The following is an 18,823-nucleotide window of genomic DNA, read 5'->3' as shown; positions in this document are numbered from 1 at the left end:
CATGGACTAAAAGCCCATTTGCAGTTGGTGTCCATTAGCTGTACTCCAAGACACACAGCTCCTGATTTAGTCTCCATATGTCTACTATAAAAAAAATGCAGACACAGTAAGCAAGGACAGAAGCAAAGAGCCACATGAGCATTCACTTCTGTTAAAAATAAGGGGAAAAATACTCTTTCTGCCAGATGGCTCAGTAGAGAAAATTACTATAATCAAGGCTTCCTTAACTTATTAGTCCTTTCTATCTTCTGGATAGTATCTCTATAGGTCAAGAATATGTATTATTATAAAAATAATAATAATAATACAATGTGAGGAGACAACTGATAAGGAGACGATCAATCAAAGAATATATTGCCAAGTACAATGGATTTTCTAATTTTATGAGGTATGGGTCAGCTATGAGATAATCCAGATTTGTTTTCATTCACACAGCAAAAGAAAACAAATGTAGAAAGGATAACATGAAAAAGTAATCTCCAATGTCTGTCAAAATTTTGGGGGAAAAATCTCAAGACAATTTTTATAAAATATACAGAACAATATCTATACAATTCTATAGATTCTTTTTTTTGTTAGACAGAAATTGCAACTTTTGCTGCTAATGATAAAGAATTTTATACTGATTTTATATCCAAAGAAGTTGTAATATTGTTTCTTCCTAGAGATATTGTGGCAAATATATATTTTTTTTTCAGAAAAACCCATTAAAATGCATAATACTCATATTTATAAGAGTTTTCTCTCTCAATATTTTCCTTTGAAGCTTAATATTAATATAGCTCCTAGTTGGTCCTATGTAAATAGCTAAGATTTTAATTTCATTATTGCTAGCCGTGCATGTGAAATGAAGTTGCTTAGTGACTAATTAAAGGTAAAGAAAGAAGATTGAAAAAAAAAATCTTATTCACTTGTGAGCAATTCAAAGGGAGAGTATTGTTAACCTTATTAAGTGATTATTGACCTATATATTCCAGAGTAGAGATTTAGTGGATTTTCCCCCCTCCTCTCCTCTTATTTCTATAACAGGTGCATATGTCCCCCTGGCTACACTGGCACATTTTGTGAGCTTGATATAGACAATTGCATTGGAAACCAGTGCTCTCAATATGGATTCTGCCAGGACCACTTGCATAATTACAGCTGTTACTGTGTGCCTGGATATGAAGGACCCTTCTGTGAAGTTGAAATTAATGAATGCTCAAGTTCACCTTGCAAAAATGGAGCTACTTGTATGGATTTAAGTGGCCACTTCTCTTGTCATTGTGCTGCTGGGTTCAAAGGTAAGTTTTGTTCTTTTGAAGTGCCTTGTATTACAGATGTGATTGTCCCACTTTATGTAAGCAGTGTTTATGTGACTTTTTAATTACAATTATATATAAATATAAATATGCATACATTTGCTATTGTATGATTCACAGGAGTTTTATCTTAATTAGCACTGACATTCTTAGGTTGTCCCTCCTAACAGTTCCCCAGTGACCTTTCCTCCACTAAATGGAAAATTCTGAGTATTAGCTTTGATTCTGTTGGGAGAAAAATCAATGGTGTTCCAAAACACAATTTAAATTGCATTATTTTAATTTCACACTTACGCAATCTTACATGTTATGGCTTCAGTCGTACCCAGGCTGATAAATATTTTGGTACGGAACAGGAAAATGTAAGCTTGAAGACAAATGAGATCAGCAATATCATCTCTCTGCATGCATAGAATATAATCAGCTATATTTGAGTGAGTTGTTCAGACTCCCCTTCTATACACTGGAGGGAGATGGGGCATCTGTCTGTTTTAGACATCTTTTCTAGGAAGAGATGGGCTGTAGATTTCTGCATTGCATTAGATAAATCCTATACAGCCTGACATGATTTTCTTTTGCACGAATTTCTGTTTTGTGTGAATGATAGTACTATTCAGACTACACATGGGAGACATAAAATAATTTTGAATACAGTAATACCCAAGTGTTGCATTTTCAGCCTTTAATCTATGTCATCAAAACAATCAATTAATGTTCCAAATACTTCTCTATTAACAATCTGTGGTATCAATAACAGAGGCAAAAATAAATAGCATAGTATGCACAGTGTCACTTGTACTAGCTAAATATTAACTTACAGCTTCTTCTAAGCTGCTGAGGGCATTTGCTCCAATCTAGAGAGTGTGTGTAGCACTAGATTTTTAAATCCCAGTTAAACCACTGAAATACTAAGCAATTATAACTTCACTGCTGTTTGTTCATTATACAATCTGGCTAGCTACACATAGTTTTAACATTTAGGAAATAAAATTTTAAATTTCAAATATGTTTATGTTCATTTACATATTTCATTTACATATATTCATTTATGCACTTATGTATGCGATATACACTTGCAGATTTGTTTTGGTTGATTATATAATCTCTTCATTTGCTTACACATTTAATAAGAGAAGTTATTTCATGTTCATGCTCATTTATTAACAAATGTGTAATAAAACAGAGAATTGTCCCTGAATTGAATTAAATTCCATTGTGATAGCAGAGCTGTAAGTCTGAATAGAAGTGAAGAAAACAGTACTTGGTTCACGTCTGCAAAGTCTAATACAATGTATTTCCATCTTGCTGCTTAAACTTCAAGCCTTATTTTTTACTTTGCTGGACTTCATGGGGAACTTCAACCATCCAAATATCTTCTATAGAAACAATATTGTGGAATATAAGATCTTCTTGGAAGAGTCCCATGGAGTAAAACCTTCATAAGAAGGGCCTAAGAAAACCTATCACAGCTTCTAAGCTCAAGAGCTACCACACCCCTTCACCAGTTTTGTTGCATTTCTTTGGATATGCAATTCTGTGAGAGTTGGTAGACATCATTGCAAATTCACTGTCATTTAACTTTAATAGATCATATTGGTTAGCAGAACCACCCAAAGAATGGAGGAAAGCAAATATCACTTTTCAAGAAGGGCAAAAATTAAGTCCTGGAAAACTTCAAGCAGTTCACGGTTACCTTGATCCTTATTAAGGTAATGATGCACTTAATCCTGGAAATTACGAATAACAAGAAAATTATGTGGAGTAATCAGCATGCTTTCAGCAAGGGTTAGTCATACTTGTCCAACTTGTTAAACTTCCAATGTGAAATGATTGTCTTGTAGGTGAGGGGGGAGCAGTGTGTATTCTCTACCTTGACATTTGCAAAGCTTTCTGCTTGATCTTCCACAAGATCATCATGAAAAAGCTGATGAAGTATAAGCTGGATAAAGAGACAGTGAGATGTACTCAAAATTGGATGAGAGGCCAAGACTGGAGGAAGATGTTTGTCATGGAGTCACCTTTCCAGGAGTAACCAGTGATGTACTCCAGGAGTCAATAAAGGATCCAGTCCTTTTTAGCATCTTCATTAGTAATCTGACCAATGGGGCAAAGTTTCCAAAAGACACAAAGATGTGAGGAGTGGCTAACACACCACAGGATTGTGCTGCCTCCCAGAGGGACCAATACAGGCTTGAGAATTGGACTGACATGAGTCCCATGAAGTACAACAGGAAGAAGTGCCAAATGCTGCACCTGGGGAGGAATAACTCCATGCACCAGTGATACCACGGGCTGAACAGCTGGTATGCAGCTTTGCAGAAAGAACATGGGGTCCAGGCAGACATCAAGACATGCTGGATAAAGGACAGTAAAAACATGAAGATGATTAAGGGGCTAGAGCATTTCTTCTGTTTGGAAAGGTTGAAGAAGATGAAACTCTCCAGCATGAAGAAGAAAGGTGTAGAGAGGGATCTTACCAGTGTGTATAAATTCCTGAAGAGAGGGTGTACAGAAGATGGAGCCAGGCTCTTTTCACTAGTGCCCAGTGACAGAACCAGAGGCAATGGGCACAAAGGGAAATACAGGTGCTGCTGTCTAAACATCTGGAAATACTTTATTACTGTGAGGGTGACTGGGCACTGCCACAGATTGATCACAGGGGTTATGAAATCTCCATCTTTGGAGATATTCAAAAGCCATCTGTACATGGCTCTGTGAAACTGGGTCAGGGTGTTCCTGCTTGAACAGGGGGATTGGACAAAATGACCTCCAGAAGTCACTTCCAATCTCAACCATTTTGTGACTGTTACTGTGAGGACTTGCTCATATGAATGATATGATTATATATTACTAGAAAACACTTTAAAAAATGTTTATTTTATCACACGATAGATATTATATAATAGCATTCCACAGAAGCAAATTTAAAGAGAAAAGAAATTTCATAACATTACTCACTGGGTGTAAGTCATTACCACAATTACTGAATATATTTCCTGATTTTTCAGAGTATAAAACCACAAACAACTAATAAAAGGCTGTTTAAACTTATAAAAATGTTATCACTATCCTAGCAATTACATTTTCATAGTCTCTGAGGGTTTATGACCCCAGAATATTTTTTAGTACAGAACAGATTTTAGGTTCAGTCATAACTGCATGTTATGAATCAGTGATTTGTATCTCTGTGCACAACTAAAACCCCCACATTTATTCTTATCTCATTTTTGTGTGTTTGTTATGTTGTTTGTCTGTAATTTAGCTTTTTAACAAATCCAGAAGTACTTAATTTCTCTTCACAGATAGTAAATTCACTTTCAGATGAAATATCAAAGTACTCTCCACTGCCTATTAAAGAACTTTACACACGTCAGACTTGGAAGTTTGCAACATGATTTTTAAAATCGTATTAATAAGTTTTTAAACTTTTTAAACTTTTGATCATGTGGTGACCCTCTATTTGCCATATTCTGGTTCAGTTCTTCTAATGTAGCATAATGCTTCAGAGTAATTCCCAGTTCACATTCAGATTAATTCCTAGTCTATCCTTTCTCCTATATCTTTGTGTTAACTTTATCTTTGACTTTATCACTAACGTAGGCCTCACAGTAACTTTTTGAGTTTGACATTCATATTTTCTATATGTCATGCTCTTCAGCATTCTTTTTTTTTTTTTTTTTTCCAAAAAGAGAAAAATGTTATATGGGCTTTTGGAAATTAGTACATTACTTTAAATTTCTGGGCATTGGTTTTACTCTTTCATTCCACAAATACACAGGAGAAGCCCATGTGATATCTGGAGTCTGAGGAAATATTTAGTCTTTTTATTTTCAGTACATCATTAATTGGTTTCCAATTCGTAGGATATTTTTAAATAGTTGCCCCTTCTGTAAAGTGTGAAGAGTATACCTTCCATGTCATGAAGTAAAACAAATTTTGAAGGAAAGTACTTGAAGTTATGTGAAAGCTAATCCTTTTTGACACAAGTAAGTTGAAGAAAACTTAATCCCTTATACAAATCAAGTCTAGAACAGCTGATGGACACCCTGACAGCAAGATCAAGACTTTTCCATGAGAGGAATCACAAACTAGAATCCAAGTTCAACCTCAGTGCAACATTGCCATCACTAAACAAGGCACAGTTCTGCAGCATCTAAACAGGGAAATCAGAACCAGTGTCTGGTAGCAGGTTCCCTGACAAGCCCCAGACAGCACAAGCAATGGACCAGATCCAGGCTCTAGCAAGGGAAGCAAGTTAGAAGCAGCAGGAGACAGACTCAGAGACAAATCTGCAATGTACATACAAGTGATCCACCCAAAAAAGAAAAAAAAAAAAACCTTTACAAGATCGCTCTTGAGGCAGGGAGGTAGGCAGGGTTGGAAACTACAATGTCTACAGAATAGTTCAGGCCAGATGAGGGTGCCACAGCTGAACTCATTGACAATGGTCAGGGTGTGTGGGAAGGACCTCAGTGGGTCTGCTTCAGTCATCTTGGGTGTGTTGGTGCTCTTGGGGCTCTGATAGCTGCTTTCTAGGAATTGGCTGAAGCAGGGTCATCTGGAAAAATGAAATAATTAGTTTTACTAACAAAGGAAGGCAATCATTATTTTTTTTTTTTCCCCCATACCTGTTCAGCATTTGAAACATCTGCTTCTTTTTCCATTCATAGAGTTCCTGTTTTGATAGGATTAGGCCATCCTGGAAGCAGAGCTCATGTCTGCTCCCACATTTCCACCACACAGCAAGGCTGGGCTGGTTTGCAGCTCAGGCCATTGGGTAGTGCAACCATTTCAGGGGCTCTGGCTGGCTTTTTCTGCTAGGGAAGGTTTATTATTGCTGCCACACTGTGCCAGTGCAGACTGTCAGATGTACAATGTAATCCCATGGACATAGATGAGCAGGGCTCTGGGCAGTTTACATTTGAAGAGTCACTCAGAGACTTTCTCTGAGTTAAAACTCTTCCATGGAAGCTAATTTGTAAAAGGCTTTCACAGAAATACTCTATATGGCATAAATAAAAATTAGATTTGTTTTGGATTTTTGACTACTACAATATCTTACATAGAAAAGACCTTAAAAAAATTTTAAAATGACCGAGTGTATAGAACAACAAATCTGAGAAAAAAAATGTCTTTCAAGTTCACTAAAGCATCACTTGGACTCTCCTTTTTCATAACCATGTCTTCTGCAAAGCAGAAATGTTCAGCAGAAGCATTACTCAGCTTGATGCATCTCTTTTCTAACAGAATAACATATGTTGCTTAGCAAGCAACAAAATTACACAATTCATTATCAGGTACATGACTGAATTGCAATTATATGTGTTTTATAAATTGTGGACAGTAAGGGTTGTTGTGAAGGCAATTCTCAAATACGCTGCTAATATTTTGGACTTTATAAAACCCTTGTGGTTTGTTTTTTTCCTTTTTTTTTCAAAAGTACTTCATTAAGTTTACATTAAACAGAATTTTAAATAATTTGCTTTTCATTTGATCTCAGAATAGAAAGATTTATGTTATGTCATGAATATCTCTTCAAGTGAGGAGTTTTACTTCAAAAAATATTCTTACACATCCTTTTCTTAATTGTAGTCATTCTGTGTGCTTTACATTGTCAAACATTATATTTTGTTTTGCCTATAAAACAAAAATTGGCATAAAGAGTATTTAAAAGATACTTTGTATTTTGATCTTTTTGCATGTGTTTTTGTGATTTGGATGTAAGTGTTATAGTGGTGGTGGAACTTCATAAAAGATACTTTAAATATAATGTGTGTTACATTAGGAAAATAAGCTCTCAAATTTTTTCAGTTTTATTCTAATTTCTGAATTAATTTCAGACATTTATTCTAATGTCTGAATATTATATTTGAGAGCAGTTTGAAATGAAACTTATTTCAATATCAAAAAACTCCTGTGTTTTGTGGATATTCCCCAAGATCTAACAATAGCTTGATAAGTTCAGATAAAGTGCAAAGTTGATATATTTAAGTTAAGCAGAAAAAAGACATTTAAATTTTGAAAGGTACAAACTTGCAATCTAGTGATCCTACAGAGCTGCACTTCTGAAAGTAAGGAATATTCAATGAGACTTCATCCATTACACTTATGAAACTTAATATTTTTTTTCTTCTTTCATCTGCAGTTATATTTACCTGAGAAGAGTCCCTCTATTTGCTAGAATAGCATAACTGTTTCAAAGAGAGTAAATTATATCAGTAAAGCAGGAGGAGGGTGAAATATCTTTGCTATTTTTTTTAGCATTCACCTTCTCAGTCCTTACGTTCCTCTCAACACCTTTGTGCTCCTGCAGAATAATCACCAATGTACCAGTAGAAAATGTTGCTGTTAATGATCAGGCAATGCAATCTGCTAAAGCGACAGACTTTCCTGTAATTGTCTGTTATATATTTGAGAACACTGCAATTTTATACAGCATAAAATATTCTATAGTGTTAACAGAAATAGAATTGGCTCACGGTAATTTTTAACATTCTCTTTGTACTTCAGGATTGGTGATATGATGACTTTAAAGTGTATAGAACTCAGACTTTAAGCTATGATTTATTAAATAGCTAATTAAATATTATGTTTTACTGGTAATTATGTTTGGATGTGTTGTATTAATTTTAACCTTAAAAGCATAAACAAAAAAAAAATTATATTCATGTACTTTGATGTCGAAAGTAATTTGTAGCCAATTAACAATTTTTATCTGACTTTCAAAGAAGGTTCTCATCATACATTTCAAATGCACAGTTGAGAGGAGATGCATACTGAAAACAAAAAAGCTTCTCTGTATCTGTCCAGCATTTTTCATGTCTCAGAAAATATGGTCTCACAGTAGCTTCATAGATTCTTTGATTTCCTCAGAAATATTTTTAAAATACTGCCCACATATTACCTTTGTAGTCTGAGAACATGAATTCCTAAATTCCCCCTTGCATGTTATCTTGGATATCATCAGTATATGAGGACGACCTCACTCTATTATTTCCCTTGAAACTGCATTTTCTTTAACCTTTAACAGTTGGAGGGAGGTGAAAGAGGAGTTTAAAGGAGTTTAAAGGAGTTTAAAGGAGTTTTTCTAGTACATGCTCCAGCTTGCCTATGGCTTATGGCCAAATAATTTATTTCTGCAGGAAACTGCTTGTGCTATTTGTGCTACTCTCCACCTGCCTATTCAGAGGAAGAGAACAGATGCCAATGCATTTTTATTTATCTCCCTCAAAAGAGACCCACTATAATCAGGGATCTGAACTCAAAAGCATAAGTAATGCAAAATGCCAGAACTGGATAGTCAAGGTTGTATATAGTGCCATTACTTTATCACCACTTCAAAGAAAATCCTTTAAAAAATTAAAGGACTCAGAAATTAATTTATAACTTGGCCAGTCCTTTCTGTAATGCTCACTGGTGCCATGGCATATGTTAGACAGCACTCAGCAGCTGCTCTTAGCAGAAAGGTTTTAGTTTACTGAGCTACCTGAACTCTCTCTGGACTATGCTTTTTCTCCTCCTTTTCATACATGTATCTTCAAATCTTATGGAAAATGCAGAGCATATTTAGAGGCAGAAAAACCCCAATTGAATCCCTTCTATCACAAGTTTATGTGTGGAATAGAATCTTGGTGTTTTGTTTCTCCAATGAAGACCTTTTTTACGTAGCAGATACACTTTTTGAGAGCCAAGAGTCTTGGTTCATATGAATCTAGGAGAGGGCATGTAGGTGTGCTGCAGAGAAGAGACCAAATTATTTTCACCATGCAAAGACTTCAGAGGTATATCATAATTTGGTTTCTTTTTATCTTCTGCTGCAAGATACACAGAAAGCCCAGCATGCTTTCCATGCTGCTGATTTCTTATAACTACTGAAGTTGATTTACCTCCATATTCCTATGGCTGAATGTAGTGGGTTGACCCTGGCTAGATACCAGGCTGCCACCAAATCCTCTCTATCACACTCCTCTGTAACTGGACAGATGAGAGAAGATATAACAAAGGGTTCATGGCTTAAGACAAGGAGAAATCACTCACCAAATACCATCACAGGCAAAACAGACTAGAATTAGAGATATTAATTGAAGTTATTACTAATAAAATCAGTGCAGGATAATGAGAAGCAAAATAAGACCTTTCAAGACACCTTCACCCACCCATTCCTCCTTCTCAGCTCTACCTGCTCTCTGTCAGCAGCACACAGGGAAACAGGGAATGGGGGTTATGGTCAGTTCCCCACCTGTGGCTTCTCCTGCTGCTCAGGAAGGAAAATCCTTTCCCTGCTCCATCATGGGGTCTTTCCAACAGGAAATAGTTCTCCATTAACTTCTCCAACACGAGTCCATCCCATGGGAAATAATTTCCCACAAACTACTTCACCATAGGTCATTCTTCCAGAGTGTGCAGCCCCTCAAAAAGGCTCCAGTTTGGTCCCCCACATGGTGACAAGTCCTACCAGGAACCCTGCTCCAGAGTGGCTCCTCTGTCCATGGGTCTGCAGGTCCCTGCCAAGAGCCTGTTCCAGCATGGACCTCCAACAGGTTTACAGCTTCCTCTCAGGCATCCACTTGTTCTGGCATGGGTCTCCTCCCCTGTGGGCTGCAGGTGGATCTCTGCACCCCCCTGTCCCCCCTGGGCTGCAGGGGCACAGCTGCCTCTCCATGGGCTGCACCAGGGGCTGCAGGGCAATCTCAGCTCTGGCACCTGCACCATCTCCTGCCCCTCCCTCTGCACTCACCTGGGGGTCTGCAGAGCTGCTTGTCTCACAAATTTTCACTCAGATGCTCTCTGGCTCCAGTTTAACCTGCATAAGAACTTTATTTCCTTCTTCCTAAATGTGTTATCACAGAGGTTTACCACCACCTCTGATTGGTCCAGCCAGCTTTAGCCAGCAGTGCATCCTTGGACTTGGCTGGTACTGCTTTTCTTGGACATGGAGGAAGCTTCTGGCACCTTCTCACAGAAGTCATCCCTGTGCTCTTCCTTCTACCAAAACCTTGCCTTGCAAATCCAATACACTGGAAATAGCTTTTCCTGTTGCATATCAAAGCAATCCGTTTTGTAGATTACAAATCTACATTTCACTATACTTTCTATCTTTGATCTTAATTATTTCATTCCCTTTTATCTTCATTTTGCCTCATTAAATGTTCTTTAGTGATTTGATCTTCTCCTCTGTATTACATAGATGAAATGTCCAGTATTACAGTACTGAAAACCTGCTGTAGAACATAAGCTGAATTGTTCTATTACACATAAATGTCTGTAAATAAGCATTGGCCTGATTTTCACGTGCAATGATACTTCCCAATTCTGCTTTAAAGGTGTCAGAGAGCAAAGTGGCGAAAATTATTGATGAAACTGGACAAAATTACTTGCATGCTGTAGATTTGTATACTGGGAAAAAAAGCTTCAGGACTATGAGCAAGCTCAGTAGGAAAGCTCTCTATTTGCCTTATTGTAATACTTCCAACTTTGCCTGTCAAAATGGACTGCCCTGTAACCAGTGAAGCAGGAAAATTCATGACACACTGGGAGTCTATGCAGTGTACTGTGGTCAGTGATGTCCCCATATAAACTATGACAATCCCATTGACTTTTTTATTACCAACATATCTCTATTTTTTGAACATGTCAGCATATTTGTCCTTTTTTTTTAATTCAAATCTTCAGGAGAAACATGTTCTGTTCCTATCAATGAGTGTCAAGACAGACCCTGTTGGAATGGAGGAACTTGTGAAGAGGACATTAGTGGCTTCAAATGCAATTGCCGTTTTGGTAAGCATTTATACTTTTTATGTAATTGCTACACTGCCAAAATATTGCCATTGCATTGCTACATCGGAGTCCTACATTTGCTATTCAAGTGCTATAAAGTCTTGTAAAATCAAAGAATTTTTCTTGCATTGTGAAATTTACAGAGCTAGCAATTTAAACTAATAAAAAGAAACTTTTCTAGTTTTTCATAAGAAATTCTTATAAATTATAGATTACTTGGATTAAAAGAGGACTTGTACTGGAACATATTGGGAAATAAATAGGACAGAACTGAAGATTTTAGATTGTTTGGTGTGTATTCATATGGACACCTCACAGCAACACATTCTTTCAAAAAATGTAGGGTTTAGGTAGCAAAATGTTGAAATTTGGCAAACATAGAAACCCCAACCTTTCCAGTGGCCTAATTACTAATTCCCAAAAGAACTGAACATTGCTCTAAAGTTTGTATGACCTCAATCTGGTTGCCTGATCTTCATGGTATCAGAATTGTCCTGAAGTATTCATAGTATTGTATAAGGCTGGAAGTTGTGCTAGAGGATATAAGGGACATCTAAGATGCATCAGGCCAGGTGGCAAGTGAGCTAACAGCAATGCAAAAAGACCAATCAAAATTAGAGAGAAGAATATATGATACTGAAGATTTTGCTTTGCTAATTATATATACATTGTTTAATTTGATATTTTGTACATAATTTTGTGTTGACTAAGAAAATGTAAAAAAAAGTGGGCTCAAAATTCCTAACCTTAGAAATTGCTTTGATCAAAGGAGCCTGTGGTTGCAATTTGTAATTTCATTTATAAATATGGATGATAAATTACTGATAAATTCTAAAATTTTGGTTCTGACGTGTGAGCTCATGTTCCTATGGAAGATAAGGTCAAGAAAACTAGTTTTATACAGTTTTGGGCTAAGAAGTACTTAGAGTACTGTGGTGTTTTGAAGATAAACTGATGGTGATCAGTAAAGCCTCGAAATGTCAGAGTACTGAAATACAGGTCTCCAGTGAATCCTCTCAACCTGAACAACTTATTTTAAGAGAACTTTAATGTGTTTAATAACATAATATCCTTAAATGCCTCGAGATTGGTATCTGCTGAGTGGGGAACTGAAGACAGTACTGAGTTATATCTTCAAAGATAAGGTGATGCTTTTGCTTCACTGAGACAAATGTAAGTCTGTCAGGTGCTTCACTGAATAAAGGCTGCAGCAAAACATCAACACAAACATTATTTCCTTTGTTCTTCTGAGATGGAGATTGTCACATTCAATGCACCACTTAGCTATCATGTATTTTGACTTTTGGTGTTCACCAAAACTTTTATCTACAGTGAATTTTACACAGAAGCATCCTGAACCACAGATCTAAAAGGAGATCTCTCATGAAGCAGAACGCATGTCAGTGACAGGAAACAAAATTGTTGTGGCATTGTATTAGTAATTGTCTGTGATTCTTTCGTTAAAGAAAAGCCAGTCACTTTGTAAAGGCTTCCTTATTCAATTAATTTTTATTATAATTCCCAGTGTGTGTGTGTGATGTGGAACAATGAAGTTTATGTAATGGATATATATACTAAAAATCATGAGTTTGCTTCTAGTGACTCTAAAAAAATGCAGTTTATAGCAGTGATTCCTCATCATCATCAGTCAAATGATCAAAAAAACCTCATAGTGAACCAGGGGTCATCTGCAGAAATGATTATTTTCCTAAAAAGAGTTGAGACTTGCTGAATCAAAATTTGCAGCTAGATTATTAATACAATAGCAAACTGAATTAGAGAAGGGGAAAATTTTGTACTGATGTGAATACCTAACAATGAGCTAAAAAGAGGGGAAGTTTAATCTAAATGTGATACACATTCTATTTTTGCCCTTGGCTAAATTAATTAATATCTCAGTTCATATTCTCTAGGTGAAGGTGTGGATAAACTAATGTAGCCACCTTGCAAATACATTGCTATGATTAAATAATGTCTGTAAATTGCCTGAAATCACAAGTAGCTACATTGCTGGATATTTTTACTGCTAGCTCAGTTCTAACAAGAGTATCACTTCAAAAGATAACACAGATTACTTGAAGTAATCTTTAAGTGAAAAATGGCAATTTATCTGTCCAAACTCTCATTGACAGCCAGTGTCCTACTGGATTTCTGGAAAAAGTAAGTTTTGCTTATCAGAGGAACTGTAGTTGCTGGAGTTTTAATAAGTAAGTAATAGTAAGAAAATAAAAAATTAAAACATTAAATAAATCATATGTATTCAATAGCAATAGACAAGGGAACACAGAGAGTTTGGATATACCCTAATGATCAAATTTTTGTAATGAAAAAACTTGTATCTGTAACTGTCTTTCTGACTAGACCAATAACATTTTTATTCATTAGGTGGGTAGCTGTTGTTTTCCTTGCACATTTCTGCTTTGCCCTGCTGTCAAAGATAGTATTTACACCTTATTTAAGTGTACAAAGATGTCTTCTCAAATTTGACCTTTCAATATCAAATATGCTGCAATGAACGTAAAGATCATTCCCGTCTTTAGTGGAGGTTCTATTTCTAATTTTATTTAGATTATTATTTTATGAGTAATAGTATCTGTATTTTACTAGAAACATCTCAAGACAACTTTGTTGGGCAAGTATTATATCAATGTCTCTCTCACATCAGAAGTGAGCAGCACTGATTTTTACCTTTGACTAAAAGATCAACCTTTGCATTTGGGGGTAACCACAGTTAGCAATTGATAATACATTAAAATCAATTGAATATTTTTTTCTTCAAATTATGGCATAACAGTATTTTAATTTATTTGAATGTAAGTGAGCATATGTCCTCTTAAAATAATCAATTTTGAAGGCAAGGATTAATTTATTTTTAGTTTTTCTTTCAGAAACATTAATGCTAAGCTAATACAGATGTGGAAAAACTCCCAAAGAGCTTTGCATTAGCAGTGGGAGAAGACAGTTTAACTAATGGTTTTGACATGGCTTAATAATTAAGAGATGCTGTATAATAGTAAATATAGAGTAAGCCTATATGTTTTGAAAGAAAAGAGTGAATTTTATCTTTTATCTTATAGAATTTTCATTCAAAGTGGATGTTAAGACTAGCACATTTTTATTATAAGGTAAATATTTTTCCAAAAGCTCATCTGGTTACACAGGGTATGCAGTGTTGCATCTGGAAAATGCATAAATGGCCCAATGAGAACACGAACATGAAAAATGTAAGACTGGATTCTTCACAGTACTGTGTGCTGTAGATATTTGGTTGTCTGAAGAAAGCAAACTGATTAGCCTGATTAATAAACAAGGTTCATTAACTCCACAAGAATGTGATACTTCGGCTCCTTCTGATAAGTAGGATTTTGTGTCTTTATAAAATACAGAACAACTAATATATTGCCATTGGGGGGAGTTAGGAGAATTAAATTGTCAAGAAGATTAATAATCTGATACAACTGCTTTTGATTGAGACTTGTGGTTCTCTAGTTTTATTTTATTTAAAGAGCTTAAAGTGGCAAGAACACAAAGAATGTGCAAATTTACCTGTGTTACATTAAGGCAATCATCATTTTATGTCTATATGAACCTTCCAAGACAGTTTTTTCTTCTAAAGAGTTCTTCCAGATCTACCCCAAATACTTCTGCACCCTCACACAGTCCATTAAAATGACCCCAAAACCTGCATTTTTTAGTTTAAGTTTTCAAACTTACATATAGAGTTTGTTCATCCTTGAGAAGCACAATTGTTTTTCCTTGTCAATATACCAGAACTCTATATATTTACCAAATCTAACATATGTACATTTAATTCTATGACCTCATTTTTTGAAAATATATATTGTGCTTTATAAATTACTTTCAGGTTATTCAATTTCTTAATATGTGGTCAATTTTAATACTCAAACTTTTATTTTTATATGACAAATCCCCTTTCAGCAGCTTTAAAAATAATCCATTAAAATTCTCTGTAATACAGCTGAGACATTTCTTGGAAATTATTCCAGTAGTCCATCCTGCTGTTGATAACATATTGTCACTAAATAGGATGGAATGAAGTAATTTAATCATATAGATCATTAATTTACTACAAGTATCTCAGCGTTGCTGGAAACATGAAATACCTGGAGTCAAATTTTAAAAGTAGGTAACTAGATAAAATCCATTCCTTGTAAGCAATTTTGCTTTGATGATGGGGTGGTTTTGTTTGGTTTTGTTTTTTGGTTTGGTTTGGTTTGGTTTGGTTTGGGTTTGGGGGGGTTTTGGGGGGATGGTTCTTTGTTTTGTTGTTTGATGGTTTGGGGTTTTTTTATTTTTGTTTTGTTTTTCTAATTTCCCTGTACTATATTCTAGTTTTATTAACATAGCATAGGAAGCCCATTCATGAAAAGGTATGGATTACTTAAAGTAATGGATGCTCCAGGGTCTACTCTTGTGGATTTTTGTGGCAGAGCATGATCTTTATTTTTTCACCTCAACATAAGAGGGAGTAAATATGTCATAAAGAATCAGACAATTGTTTAAATATGGTATGAAATCATTACCTAAGTCCTTTTAAGACACGCATGGCTTTCAGGTGAGTGTTGTAAACATCTTTGGAAACTGTTTGACAGGAAAGAAATTGTGTGATAATATAGCTTGGGTGACCAGTTACTGCTATACACTGATGACCTTGTGCAGGAGATTTTACAAGCATTATTTCTAAACTTTAGGTAGGTCAGGTCAAGTGTAATATGTCTTATTTTTTGCTTTATTCCTCACTATCCTACTCTAGGCTTTCTCGGCAATAAATTAAATTAATTTTTTTCAGGTTGAGTTTATTTTTTCCATCATTCTCATTAGTAAGTGATCTCACTGTCATTATCTCAGCCAATGAGATATTTCATGTAATTTTCTCCCCCCATCCTGCTGATGAGAGGGAGTAAGAAGGCAGCTAGCTAGATGGAGGTCTGGAAGCCATCCAAGGTGATCCCACTACAAACCCACAAGTGTCAGTGTTGTGAATCAGCATATTTAAGAAAAAGAAAAGTAAAAATAGGAACCTTCATTGTTTTACCCTCCTCTAGTCTGTCTTGCAAGAAAGGATGAAATTTGTAGGAAGAAAGCTCTAAAATAGTTAAATTCAGGTAACTCATTGATGCAAGTAACATAAGGAAATTTTTTACAAGATTTTTGAAATATGGGGAAACCACTATAACGGTAAGTCCTATAATCAGGGTGGAAAGGTCCTAAAAAAACCCTTCTGCTCAGTACTGCCATAGAGCCAAGAGCTGTACCTGTAGCTGCTATGTTTGGAAGATGGCACAGGAAATCCAAGGATTCTGAAACCTTTGTTCCAACATAACAAGGCATCTTGTGCTTTCAAATAATACCATCTGATGCTTTTAATCGATTTTATTGGAAGACACTCCAGGCTCTTTCCTTGGAGTAGAGAAAACCTCTGGTCAGTATCAAAAACACTGAGGGAAATGATAGGCACTCTCTCTTGCCATCACTTGCTGTCCCCATGTGATCTTTACCATTAGAAACATAAGGATTGATTAGTATTGATTAATATGTATTCTGAATTCAGTGCAATAAAAGTGCAACCTTATGCCATCTTCACTGATGGAAGCAATGGCCAAGGAAATTTAAGTGATGATATATGTGCAGCTACTGTTTGATACTTGTTTTAATGGTGATGTTGGAACAAACATGGTTTTGGCTCAACATAGAGTGAATGTAATTCTCCACCATCTATCAGAAAACTGAAGTGCAGATAAGTAATGACAAAATCTTAAGGAACTTGTGTTGTGTTCCAACCTTTGTTAAGATTAATGTGTCCTGGAAACTTGCTGCCTATCAGTGAACCAGCATGTTTAACAGTGAAAAAAGTCCATGGAGACTTAGATCAGCTCTTATTCCAAGAAAAAATGTACATTTTCAAATGCATGGATTCATTCCCTGTATGTTTTATGGCCTTGTAGTTTCTTTGTACATTCTTCTTTTATGTGGCTCAGACTACAGAATGTTTTTATTAGTCCCTGGTGATGTTTTTAATTTTGGCTATTTATATTGCTCATTGAAACACTATTAATTTTTTGAGTTTGCTTTTACATTTGTTTTATATTGCTTCCTTCAGGTTGTTTTCTGAAGACATGCCACTCATTACTCTTTCCATACTGCTTCTGTGGTATTTTACCTTTTTTTCTCTATGAAAATTAATATTTAGAAATTTGTATTTGTTGCAGGTATACTCATGAAGACTAATCAAATGCAGACAGGGCTATTTAGCAAGAATTTTTCTTTTTTATCACTGAGTACTTTTGTTCCTTTCTGGTTACCCTGCTACTTGTTTAATTACTTGATTCAATTCTAAACTTTTTTTGTTTAAAATTATATTTATAGATGAATTCTGCTTGTTGAACTTTTCAGTTCACCTGTTTTATTCATATAGAATAAATGTTTTAAGTATTTCAAAGTTGGTGAAACTGTTTCTACAGATTTACCTCTTCTTTTAGTTCATTTGAGGCAAAATATTGTGCAGAGTGTCATGATAGCTTTTTATTGAGGGAATGACTCACTCTTTTATTCAGATTTTCTTTTAGCCTTTCAGCTAGATGAGAGCAGAAATAACTGAAAATTTTCATTCTTGTATGTTTCAGTGTACATGAATATGCCATTAGTCTCTTCTTTACATCTGAAAGTTCTTAACATAAAACCATATTCTGAAAAATTAAAATCATTAATGACTTCAGGAAGATTAATTTATTAAAATAACATAAAAAATAAGCATCAGCTGAATAAAATTGTAGCAACAAAAAGATTTCTAACCCAGCTGTTTCCATGACAACCTCCCTTCTCAGGTTTCAAAAAACATTTCTGCATTACTCCTATGCTACTCATCTTTTTTGTTGCATGTTATTTAAACTGATATATGTTTCCCTTTTATTTATGTAGAATATTGGATGAAACGTGACAGAAAGTATTTTTCTATTTGCATTATAACAGCCTTATGGTGCCTGATTTATATAAAAAGCACTTACTTATATAACATGCTTTCTTCATGCTGTTTTCATTTTCAGTATTAATATGATCCAGAGAGTTCAATAGGTTTTGTTTGTTTGTTTGTTTGTTTGTTTGTTTGTTTGTTGGTTTGTTTGTTTTAAGGACAATCCCCATTGCTGCAAATGAAATGGGAAATAGTTGGATATATTATAGCTTAATTTCCCTATTTTTCAATTTTATAAACATCATCAATACAGATGAGATGAACATTTTGCTAGATGTACCTTGTCTTTTGTATTAGTTAAAAATGAGAGAACTTACATTCAGAAAACAAAGTTTTAGCCAGCAGAAGATAGATGAGATTAGATGATACCAGCTGATGTGATTTACTCTGTGATTAAAGGCAGTACAGTAAAAGTAGACAAAGGTCTCCTTAGCATTAATCTCATGCCATTCTTTCATCTTTACAAATTAATTTTGGAGTTTTGGTTTTTTGATTCACATAATTTTATTCCATGTTTTTCACATTATATCTTTAACATCCTTAAAAGAGTTTATCTACTTTAATAAAGTACAATGTTATGCTTTAATTCACTCTCTGGATGTGAAAAGGATGAATGGAAAATGCATATGTATTACAACTAAATCTGAATCATCAAAAAAATAGCATATAGGATGACATGGGCAGGATCACAGTCTGTATAAACAGTGAAAATTAGCTGTAATAAGGCACAATTAAAAAATTCAATAAAATGAAA

General features: G+C 35.1%; 1 protein-coding gene across 1 annotated transcript in view; it reads left to right on the top strand.

Moving 5' to 3' along the window:
* Positions 1-464: 464 nt before the first annotated feature.
* EYS (eyes shut homolog) overlaps positions 465-18,823 on the top strand; it is a gene marked incomplete at its 5' end in the record, with an annotated part of 591,920 nt that continues 573,561 nt past the window's right edge. Inside the window, 3 exons of the mRNA XM_079298292.1 lie at positions 465-472; positions 1,030-1,283; positions 10,974-11,078. Of these exons, the coding sequence (XP_079154418.1) occupies positions 465-472; positions 1,030-1,283; positions 10,974-11,078 (367 nt within the window). The remainder of the gene's footprint in view (positions 473-1,029; positions 1,284-10,973; positions 11,079-18,823) is intronic.

The sequence above is a fragment of the Erithacus rubecula genome (assembly GCF_903797595.1).
Source record: "Erithacus rubecula genome assembly, chromosome: 2".
Lineage (NCBI taxonomy): Eukaryota > Metazoa > Chordata > Aves > Passeriformes > Muscicapidae > Erithacus > Erithacus rubecula.
Note: the sequence above shows the minus strand (reverse complement) of the source record. Positions and strands in the feature narration are given on the sequence as shown.